We start from the raw sequence: 12148 nt of genomic DNA, 5'->3' as shown, positions 1-12148 counted from the left end.
CCTAATTATAATAAAAACCCAAAAGCCATACAAGAAATGAATGGAAAATCTGACTACAAAAAAAAATATCAAAGGTTCTACATGGCAAAACCCAACATCAACAAAGCCAACAAATTGGGGAAAAAAGTTTGCAACTCATATCACAGAGGAAGAGTCAATTCCCTAGTATAGATGAGCTCCTACTGATCAGTAGGAAAAAAAGACTAAAAACTGCCATAGAAAGGATATAATCATTCCACAGGGAAGGAAATACACATCTGCCATAGAAAGGATATAATCAATCCACAGGGAAGGAAACACATCTCTTAAAACATTGGAAAAAACAATCAACTTCATTCATAATAAGAGAGACTCAATATAAACTATAGTGAGATATCATTTATCATAGTATGTATAGTAAACTACTCTGTGTAGAAGAAAAGATTAGAGGGGAGAATATGCTAAGTCCCAGTATATACATAAAATACATCTGCAGGTTTGCCTGAGAAAATCCTAACACTGTTGCTTGGAGGGAAACTTGGTAGTTGAGAGACAAGGAGAGAAGGGATACTTCGCTGTCTTTTCTTTTGTAGCTTTAGAATTTTGAATCATGAATGACTTCGAAACATGTGAAAAAACTAAGAAATAAAGTTGGATCTAAGAAAATCTATTTTTATTTTCTTTCCACTACATCAGTCGGCTCAGCTATGGCTGACCTCTGCCACTGCCCTCCTCTGGTTTCCAAGGGTCCTTTAAGAACTGCAAGGGCTGCTCAAAGTCTTCGTAACACCCAGGGCTGGTTTCATAGCCCATGAAATGAAAGTTGTCCTCAGAACATTGCCACATGATTTCAGAACACATTTTAATGTGATGTTTCTGACAGAGCAGCTGTGGCTTCACTTAGCAGAATATTTGAGCATTTTAGTCTAAATACGGCAGTTGGGTTCCTAGAATAAAAGGTGGTGAAGGGATGGAAGTATGAAACCGTGGAAAGAGACTGATTCTCTAGGTGGCACATATTAAATTTCAGAACCGTAAATTTTATTTTTACATTATTCTCCTGATTAGATTTTATAACATAAGTAATATTTATCTCAACTCAAATACATAGATATACATGTTTTGCTTTTTGTCTCTTACCTTTCAACTGATAAAATCTGATTATTTTCCTCACAGCACTGGGTGAAGAGTTGTAGGATGTTACAGCTAGAAGAAACCAGAAAGAGCCTTTAATGGTGTTGTTCAGCAGAAATAATCTGTTTGCTAGGTATCAAGGGAATATCAGGTGACCTCCTTCCCTCTGCATTTGAACCCATTGCCCATTTCTGGTAAGATTCAATACAACAGTCCTTTTCAGACTCTGAAAAGACACGTGGGGTCATGATAGCTTCTATTAACATATATTAAGCTTCCTGGGAGGGTGGTAAGGAGAACTAAGGGAAGCCTCAGAATAGCAGAGTTAAACAGGCTTAGAAAATACCATGACAGCCTACCAGCATCATGGGAGCAAGTAATTCAAACTCAGTTCAAACAAACAAACAAAGTTACAATGATTTATATGGGTTATGCCTTCCTCCACTTTACACAATCATGTTGTAGTTCAACCTTCTCCCATTTTAAAAAGGAAAACACATCCTTTTTTTAAAGATTTTTTTTTAAGATTTTATTTTTTAAGATTTTTTTTAAGATTTTATTTTTTTAAAGATTTTATTTATTTATTTGACAGAGAGAGAGATAGCGAGAGCAGGAACATAAGCAGGGGGAGTGGGAGAGGGAGAGGGAGAAGGAGGTTTCCTGCTGAGCGGGGGGCCCTATGCGGGGCTCGATCCCAGGACCCTGGGATCATGACCTGAGCCGAAGGCAGCCGCTTAACTGACTGAGCCACCCAGGCTCCCCTTTAATGACCATTCTCATCTCCCAGTCCAACCCCCTTGCACAACCATAATAATCCCAATCTTTTAAGCAGCAAGGAACCAAGACAGAAAGGAGAATTAAAGATGCAAGCACAAGCTTTGCTCCCATTGTGAAGGAAACACATCCAATCATTCTTCTTGTGTGCATCTCACATCTCATGCTACTTAATACCTGCCTTTGACATTGAATGTGTCCTCAGATGGATCCAGACTGTCCTGACATTTTAAAACATATCAAATGGGCCCATATCAACTATGGAATTTCTTCTTTTATCCAATGTTCACATCTCATTTGTATATCACAATTGTTTGAGAAAAGAATCTGCAAATAAAACCAGTTTGGAATCCACTACCTAGACTGAACAAAGCACCATAAATGGAAGGAAGATAATGACAGGATGGCCCCACCCACAGAGAGGGTCATGTGGGACTTTAGAGAGCTCCAAGCCCTGAGGACAGAAGAATACAACCTGCTGAGGATTCGAGATAGTTGTTGACGGCATATCCCCTACTCTCACCACTACTCCCCCTGTTGAGTCTCCCCTCAAGTATTTGAAGTATGCCCAGTACGATGAACCACCGTTGATACTGATGAGATTTCTACTCTCTTGTTCTCTTGTTCCCAGGTAAAGGATCTTCCCTAAAGGAAGCCATTTTGGAGCAAATACTGCCAGTTCTCTCCCACCTTAGTCTAGTTCTTCTATATGGGAGAGTCACTTATCTGACTAATGAGATGGGGAGATCCTGACTTCCACTGGTTCACATTCCCCCGAGAGTGGGGCCCTGAGTTAGATGAGAACAGTGCTGGCCTTTACCTTCTTGTTTTCTCTGACTGTTTCAGACTTGCTCGGAGCCCATGCACGGTGGATACCTGTGTTCCTGATCTGCATTCAGGAAACAACAAAGTGCATCTCTGTCTCAGGCTCCAGTGTTCCGCCTTGCCTCTCTCTGCTCTTTTCTTTTTCTGGGGTGCTCTCTCTTTCTCTTGCATTTGACAAGATAGGAAGTAGGCTCCCTTCGGCAGCTGGCAGTTTATGTGGGGCTAGAGTTCTTTGTGTAGACATCCTTTCCCTCAAATGAGTCCCCAGGTCTAGGCTGAGGTGGAAGGAAAGTAGTAGGAAATCTTACTCTGTCCCAAATCCAAGCTATGTTCTCCAACACAATAGATTAGAAGTCCTTTATCTTGGACAATATATCTGATATTATACTTTAAGTCTCATTTGTCTTTTAGCGTCTATTTCTAGAATTGTTAGAATGCAAAATGGAAAAGAGGTCGGGAATCCCAAAAATCTCCAACACTCACCATCGGGTTCAAGCAGTCATGGGATCCTTTTGCCTTATATGGATCATGGTGCTCACCTGTCCACCTAGCAAGGGTATATGGGTATATTAACTGCCCCAGAGTTACTGGAAAGAGAAAAATTATGGTCACTGTATTATACCTTAGTGCTTCCAGCCGGAGGCCTGTGTATCAATGGCCTAAACTGGGAAGAAGGTAGGCATTGGAGTCAGCCAAATTTCAGCTTCAATTTTAAGTCTTCTACCTATTCATTCTATAACTCTGGACAAGTTACTTAAGTTCTCTGATCCCCTGTTTCCTCATCAACAAATGGGAATGATAATTCTTTTCCTGTCGGTTTTTTGTGAATTAAATTAAATGGAATCATATACATTATCATAGCATATAAATTAAGTTAAATCATATACATTAAGTGCTTAGCACATAGCCAGTGCCTCCAAAATTGAGCCTATTAATATTTCTGTGTAGCTGTAACTGGTAACCCAAGGGGTTCTCCTTGGATCTACTTGGCTATACTAACTCCAATAGTAATATATGCAACCTCACATACGGAGCTGCAACCCTGGAAGGCCCAGCCTTTGCTTGCTAAGCATCCCCATAAAGAAGAGTGCATCTGGTGGCAGCAGGGGGTGGGAGAATGGGGCACATAAGCTTTGAATCTGTGGGTCCTTGGGTGGTGGTGAAGCTCCTGAGAGAGCCTGGCACAGTGAGGAGGGGTTGTTAAGCCAGGGACAGCCTTTGGCAACAGTGTCAAGGAAGAAGAACAGCTGGGGGGGTGGCACTGGCAGCCATGAGGTGTGCAAGGGTAGGTTGGCCATTGCTAAGGCACCAATAGAAATTTCATGGAGCAGAAGCCAACTAAGGCTTCTGAGGCAGCTCAGCATGGCCTTGGCCTGGACCCTCTTGCAGATGGCAACAGCTATAGCAGTGAGATCCTGAACTACTTCAGGAGCAGTGATGGGTACCAGCGATATGAGTTCTGTCTGTGTGGACCACAGGGAGGACAGCTCAGGGACGGGGTGTGGTAAGCACCCAGTGATGTCAGCAGCCTCATGGTTTGTTTCATGAGTGTGTTCACTTTTTTAGGGCTGCTGTAACAAAGTACCACAAACAAGGTGGCTTAAACAACAAAAATGTATTTCCTCACAGTTCTGGAGACTAACAGTCCAAGATTAAGGTATCAGCATGGTTGTTTCCTCCTAAAAGCCAGAAGGGAAAATCTGTTCCACGCCCCTCTCCTAGCTTCTGGTGGTGTGCTGTCAATCTTTGTTGTTTCTTGGCTTATAGTTGCATTACCATGACGTGTGCCTTCATCATCACATGGCATTCTCCCTGTGTGTGTGTCTATTTCTGTGTCCAAATTTCCCCTTTTTATAAGGACACCAGTCACATTGGATTAAGGCCCACCCTAATGGCCTTATTTTAACTTGATTACATCTATAAAGATCTTATTTGCAAATAAGGTCATATTCTGAGGTACTGGGGGTTAAGATTTCAACATATCTTTTTGAGGGACACAGTTCAACCCATAACAATAAGATAGCCTCAGAGGCAGCAATGGGGTCATTCTTAGAATGCCTGGGTACACTATCTCCCCAGTGGGATGGGAATGGAACCCCCAAGGATATAATGCTCTGGCCTAAAGGATAATTCCACAGACTTCCAAGCAGCATTTCCCACTTCCAGAGCCGAAAGGCCATCCATCATGATTGCCCCCCCAACAACTCTCTGCCAGCACCCTTCCCCAGAACATCTTCCCCTCAACAATTTTCCTCTTAGGAGCAGGGTGCTGTTCTAGCTCACTGCTCATCTTGTGAACACACAGGGGCCCATGAAGGAAGATGTGGATGAAGAGGCAAAGTTATGACTACTGAGGATACTCTGTAGGCAAAGGGCCAGTAACCCTTACTGGAAAGAAAATCATTCAGAGGCCAGCCAAGGATAAATACATGGGTCAGACTCAGGAGTCAAGGCTGGTATGGACATAATGGCATTTAAATGCCTGTGTGGGGGTCCTTTGGGAATCCTAGGACTAGTCCCCTGCTGTCTCTCTCCCTGATAAATAGGGACAAGATGCCAAGCTGACACTAAAGGAATTCCTGACCAAACAGGGATTCAAGTTTCCAGGACTGGATAAAAGGCCTAGTCTTTTATTTCACTTGGACATCAAAGCTACACCCACAATGACACATCATAACCTGCTTGGTTTGTTAAAGGTATTTTCATCATGTCATCAGAGATTCTGAATTTGCTCTGCTGGCAAGTGGCTAGCAGACAAAGGTAAGTAAAAATCTTTGTTATCTGGATATCCATTACCAGTCTGTCCATAAGCCAGGGAATTCTTCCTTCAAGTGATATCTTGAATTATGAAGAACCAGGTGAAGATGCCAGAGGCTACAGTAGAAACTGTTGAGAAGATGAAGCAGAAAGCAAATCCACAGACTGAAACAGACATTCATGGGCCAGGGGCATAGGTTAATATTACCACTATTAAAAGTGGTGTGGAAAATTGGGTGACTGATTTAATCACGCCCTCCCCCACGCTGGTCTTCAGAACAGAGGCAAGGCAAAAATAGTGTCAGCTTTAATACTGGCCAAGCTGATTTAAGATTGAAGCTGACCTTTCTGGTCAAAGAAGGCACCTCTTACTACATACTTCTAGGTCTGGTTGTGGCGGTCTGATCTGAGACAGCTGGGTCTGCAGAACAGGTACTTCCCCAACCTACAGTGTGGAGTGTCACAGAGCATCCAATACCCACAGATTGCAGGAAAGAATCCAAGAGAGGAAAAATCTCTAGGCTGCCTCTAGAACACTGATATCCAACCAGGTTGCAGGTTAGAATTACTGGGAACTTTTAAAACCCCTGATGCCTGAACAACAGCGATCACCTTGGAATCTTGAGGTTGGACCAGGCGCTAGTACATACTTGAAAGCTCCCAGGTAATTCCCAAGTGCAGGTAGGGTTGAGAAACAGTGCTCTGGGGCTAAGCCTTAACCCATGTGTGTTTTGGTTTTTTTTTTTAGATTTTATTTATTTATTTGACAGAGAGAGATAGCGAGAGCAGGAACACAAGCAGGGGGGAGTGGGAGAGGGAGAAGCAGGCTTCCCGCAGAGCAGGGAGCCTGATGTGGAGCTCGATCCCAGGACCCTGGGATCATGACCTGAGCCGAAGGCAGACACTTAACAACTGAGCCACCCAGGCACCCCAACCCAGGTGTGTTTACCAAAAGGAAAGTTGAAGCAGAAAAAGAGAATGTGCATGGTTTAGGGTAGGCAGGCCTCAGAGATGGGGTCAAGATCAGCAGAAATTTTTCCTCAGTGAGTCTCCTCAATCAGGTAAGTCATTCTTGCCAGAAGAGGAAAGTGAGGGGGAAGAGACAGGCAGGGGCCTCCTCCCCAGGATTTCTGTCAGCAAAATGCCTATTCTGTGGGCCAAGACAAAAGTGTGAGGAAACAAAGAGTATGGCAGCCCCCCTAACAACATAACAGTCATAACAGCGACATTGACTCAATTCCCACTGTGCACCTGGAGCTGTTCCATCTACTCTTGTACATTTAAACTTTGGAACAATCCTGTGAGGTGGGTCTAATTATCCCCATTTTACCAATGAGGAAATGGAGGACATGGAGAGGTTAAGTCACTTGCCAAGTTCGGGGAGTAACTGAATCACACGGCTGGTTTGTCTGGCTACGGAGTCTATACTGTTCTGTCTGTATGACAGTTAGCTAGTTATTCTTCTAAAGAACAGAGAGAGAAACAAAATTCCCAGAGAATTCAAACTCTGGGTGTGTGTGTGTGTGTGTGTGTGCGCGCACACACGCGCGCGCGTGTGCGCATGAGTAGCAGGATGAGGATCTGTGCTTCATTCAGATTCTTCTGCAATTCTTCTTTTAAATACCTACACATATACCCATAAAATACTGTCTTTCCACTAGATGAGGTACACAAAGTGCAGGCAGAGTAGTCTACCTGGATAATTGGAGTGATGTCCTGGGTATGGAAAAGTCCGTGACATCAAATGATGGGCTAAGTCCTCCTAGTGCCAGGAATTTAGCCAACCAGAAGCCCATTAATATTGGTGGTTTTCCTCCTGCTTTTAGGGGCTGCGAAAGAAATGCCATTTTATATACACTTTCCCTGAAGTTTCCTAGAGTGAGAGTCTTGGCATTTGGATAGAGATTTCATCATCTGGGTCCCCTGCCAACTGCAGTGGAATAGTTCAAACCTCCAGGCTGTGAAGGCTCCTTGTCAAGGATCTGTGGACACTGTTTTGCCAAGGGGTATGCTGTTTGCAAGTCAGCAAAAGGAAGGTTTCTGTATTTCTCAAATGTCCTAGTAGAAATAAAATCTCTGTGAAGAAGACCCTACCCAGGCTTTCTCACAGAAGAATCAGCATGTATGGTATCTCTGTCCCTAACCGCGTCATCCTAATGTAACTTGTGCATTTGACAAGACAGAAGGTAAAGAAAGAGCAAGAAGCAGCTCAGGATGCCTGTCCCCAGAGTTCAGGGGAAAGAGCTTAGGACCAGGATTCCACAGTTTTTTGGCACTTGCCCCAAGTTCTGAAATCCACAATAATGCTTCAGTGAGCGGATGCAAGCTTGAATGTGATTCAAGCATGAGTTGGAGACCAGGGAGGAGGCTTCCATCAAAACTATTTTTCTTTTGTCAGGAATCCTTCATAATGCCCCAGTTTCATGATGCCGTTTTGGTGGAATTAAATTTCAAGCGGTTCAGAGTTATGGAATTGGTTACATTACACTTCAGTTACAAGGCCAGTCACTACAGAGGCAAGCTTGTTAGGGACCCAAGAGGTAACCAGGGCATCAGCAGGAGGCAGGTTAGGAATTCCCAGCCTCTTGGTTCACAGTCTTGAGCATAAAGTGATTAAGCAGCAAGCCCTTCAGTTAGTCCTGGGTATGTCCCGTACTTTTTTATTTAATTCCAAATATTGTCTAAAAAAGTTGCAGAGGTTCCATAGTAGGCTTTAACTTCTAGACTAGGGGCAGATCACATCAACTCAGGCCTGCACTGCAGTTTTGCAAGGCCTGATCTATTTCTGGTTTGTTCTTACTCCATGGATATAATACTTGAAGATCCCAGCTAGCATCTTGGACTATCTATCAGGGTCTCTTCTCCTTGGAAGACCCTGAAATCTGAATTGTATCTCCCCAGCACTGTGAGAAAGCTCTGTTGAGCAACTTTACCACTTTCCAATTAGTGAACGCCTCAAGGGGAGAAGTGGTTCAGATGGTCTCACTTCCCTGTAGGATTTCAGCCTCTTGAGTTATTGCAGTCTTTGTAGCCTTAAACTCCCATTTTTGTCCCCACCCCCCACCATGAGAAACTGATGTAAGCTCTGCTCGAATTCCCTGCCTCTTACCAGTCACTTGATGCTTGGTTTCCCAGGCTACGCATCCTTGCTGCTTAGGAATCAAGAAGAGATGCTTTGAAGGGAAAAGCAGTTTAGAATATCAGGCTCACCTGAGAGAGTTTCCTTTCTATCCCACATTTTCTCCAGTTCTGGCCATCTTCACATACCTCTCCAAAGCTTTCAAATACTTCTTTTTTATTCAGGTTCTCTAGTTTTTTTAAATGGGAAATTTGGTTGGCAATACACTAGCCTATCAATACCAGAATCCCAAAGTAAGTCTTTAACAATACAGTTCACAAGTGTTTTAAACTGTAGGATCCTGTAGAGCAAAGGTTCTTGATCTGGAGGATGGCAGAAGGAATTCTACAGACCCATGACATCCTGAAATTGTATGTAAAATTGTGTGAATGTGTGTAAATGTCTTTGAAGGGACCCATGACCCCAAGAGTTAAGGACCACTGCTGTAGAGTATCTACAGATACTTAATTTGTACTAAATACAAATTTGTTTGTATTAAATAAACTTATAAATTACCTATGTTTAATATCTAATTTATTAAATACCTAATTTAATGTAATACTGCCAAGGTCTTGTCCCAGAAAATGGCTCTCTATACCTGGTGTCTAAATACCTGATTTTAAGCCAATAAATATTTTTCTATTATAATGTTTCTTTTTCTACCATTCAGTAACACCACTATAATAATGCCATAGACTCTTTAGCATTTGAATGAAGCTCATTTCTAGAACTGCAGTCTAAATTTAGAGAAACCTACTCATAAGACTGAAGTTTTTCTTTAGGGCTGTCAGACATAATGATGGCCAACGCAGGACTATCATGATGGCAGTCCCTTATGGCCCTGTGTTTCCTTTGTGAATCATGTAAAGGTTGTTTTCTCTTATAAATAAACTATGTTTTATTTTCACAGCTTAGAATAATAAATTTTTTGCATTATTACTGTGTATCCACTTGAAACTCATTGGACCTCTCCTTTTGGATAGGCTCTTTAGAGATTTGTTGCAGAAAATACACTGCACACAAGTCTCTCTTCTTCTTTTTCACATGTTTGGAAATCACTGAATAAGATTAAGCTGTGGGATTGTGAGTCCACTGAGAATCAGCAGATTCACACAAAGGGCAACTGAAAACAAGCAGAAGATTTCCACAGACTGTGTCCTGAAGAAAGGTGCACTCTAGAGAACAAGGCTAAGAGTAGGATATATTTTTTCCTTAGGTCCTTGAAAGTTTCAAAATGTTATAAAGTCTCATATCTCTTGCCTTGCTGTGACCAGTCTGCCTTCTGAGGGCCCCTGGCCTAGTCTAGGGCTCAGCTGGTAACTGGGGTCCTGCTGCCTTTGGAAAGATTCACCTCCTCCCCACCCAGTTCCACCTCCCCCACTACAAAATGACTGCCTGCCCTCCCTAGACACCTTGCCACATTCAGACAACCTAACTGAAACCTCAAGGAATCTCATCCCTGACCAGGGATAAAAAGGGGACTCAACACCCAAAAAACAAATAATCCAGTCAAGAAATGGTCAGAAGACATGAACATGGCTAACAGACACATGAAAAAATGTTCAACATCACTGGCTATCAGGGAAATACAAATCAAAACCACAATGAGATGCCACCTTACACCAGTCAGAATGGCCAAAATTAACAAGACAGGAAACAACAAGTGTTGGCGAGGTTGTGGAGAAAGGGGACGCCTCTTACACTGTTGGTGGGAATGCAAGCCGGGGAAGGCACTCTGGAAAACAGTATGGAGGTCCTCAAGATGGTAAAAATAGAGTTACCTTATAATGCAGCAATTGCACTACTAGGTATTTACCCCAAAGACACAGATGTAGTAAAAAGAAAGGGCACATGCACCCCAATGTTCATAGCAGCAATGTCCACAATAGCCAAACTGTGGAAGGAACTGAGATGCCCTTCAACAGACGAATGGATAAAGAAGATGTGGCTCATATATACAATGGAATATTACCCAGCCATCAGAAAGGATGAATACCCACCATTTGCATGGACATGGATGGAACTGGAGGGGTTTATGCTAAGTGAAATAAGTCAAGCAGAGAAAGTCAATTATCATGTGGTTTCACTTATTTGTGGAACATAAGGAATAGCATGGAGGACCACAGGGGAAGGGAGGGGAAACTGAATGGGAAGAAATAAGAAAGGGAGACAAACCATGAGAAACTCTGGACTCCGGGAAACAAACTGAGGGTTACAGAAGGTAGGAAGGTGGGGGAATGTGGTAACCAGGTGATGGGTATTAAGGATGAGCACTGGGTGTTATACACAACTAATGAATCGTTGAGCACTACAACAAAAACTTCTGATGTACTATATGCTGGTTAACTGAACATAATAAAAAAATTTAAAAAAAAAAAAGGGGGGGGGAGCCAGAGAGCTATGGTGGCAGCCCTGGGACATTATAGGCACTCAAAGAACATCTGAATGAAGGAAGGAAACGAATGTGAGAAGAGGCCATGGAGAAAGTGAAACTCAGGAGCTGGCTACTTGGACAGTAGCTCCTACTCCCCCAAGGCTTCCCTAAACTTTTTTCTGCTAAAACCCCTTCAGGACTAGGTGAGTTCTCATCCTCGGGTTCAGTTTCCTTATAGATGTCATGATCTCCTTGCCTCCTGGGTCTGGAAGAACTTCAGGATCCTAGTTTTCTGGGAGTAGCTCTCAACTGTTCTCTTAGCTTGGATCCTATTCAGGGTTTACCCCGCCTGCTCAATAGCAATTCCAGATCTAGAATTCTGAAAACATTTCTTAAACACAAAATGCTTCTTGGAATTATACTAAATTCTCGAGGAGATTTCACTATGTGGTATTTTCCTTTATAGATCTGGATATAGACATTCATACATTTGGAGCCTGGAATAATAGAGACTAAATCTACATTTTAAAATATATCCCTCTGGAAAAATATAATAAAATATATTCCTCTGGGACTACTCAGAGAAAATCATGGGGTAGCACTAAACACTGGAGAGTTTAAGATGAATAAGACGTGAGGCTTATCTTTAAGAAATTAAGGCTTTTATACCACAAAAGACTTTGGTGGCAAGTGACAAAAAAAAATGGATTTTTTTTTTTTAACTTATAGAACTGAATTGTTGAAATTCCTAGCCTGAAAGTCAACTAAAACCAGGAATAGACTGCTACTAGGACATCTCTTCTCTTAGTCTTCTCCAAGTCATTGGAAACATGACTGTTAGCAACATCCAAGCTCACATCACCCAGCTTTTGTCACAATGCATGACCCAAAAAACAATCTGAGGAAAGGGTTCTGACTGACCCAGCTTGGGTCAAGTGCCCATTACCAGAAAGATCAGTGGGATAGGCAGATGGATAAATAGTATCCCTTGGCTCAGCTTGGATCAGATGTCTAGCTCTGGCTGTTGAGCAGTGACCAGAGGATTGAGAACTGTAAGAATGCAGCAGATCTCATTTAAATTGTATGTCTAAAATAACCCTTGGCAGATAAAACAACAAACATCCACTACTACTTCCATAGGACCATGTTCCTTTCACACCTAGAACATTCTAAGAGAGGGGTATTTC

At 42.5% G+C, this 12148-nt stretch overlaps 1 protein-coding gene across 1 annotated transcript in view; it reads right to left on the bottom strand.

Annotated features, from left to right (window-relative positions):
* Positions 1–12148, bottom strand: part of LOC141370683 (uncharacterized) — a 266080-nt gene that overhangs the window by 126776 nt on the left and 127156 nt on the right. The window contains exon 6 of the mRNA XM_073881469.1: positions 1120–1185. Coding sequence (XP_073737570.1) covers positions 1120–1185 — 66 coding nt within the window. The remainder of the gene's footprint in view (positions 1–1119; positions 1186–12148) is intronic.

Source organism: Callorhinus ursinus, unplaced genomic scaffold (genome assembly GCF_003265705.2).
Source record: "Callorhinus ursinus isolate GAN/ISIS: 27379988/994484 unplaced genomic scaffold, GSC_fseal_2.0 scaffold42, whole genome shotgun sequence".
In the NCBI taxonomy this organism is placed as follows: Eukaryota; Metazoa; Chordata; class Mammalia; order Carnivora; family Otariidae; genus Callorhinus; species Callorhinus ursinus.
Note: the sequence above shows the minus strand (reverse complement) of the source record. Positions and strands in the feature narration are given on the sequence as shown.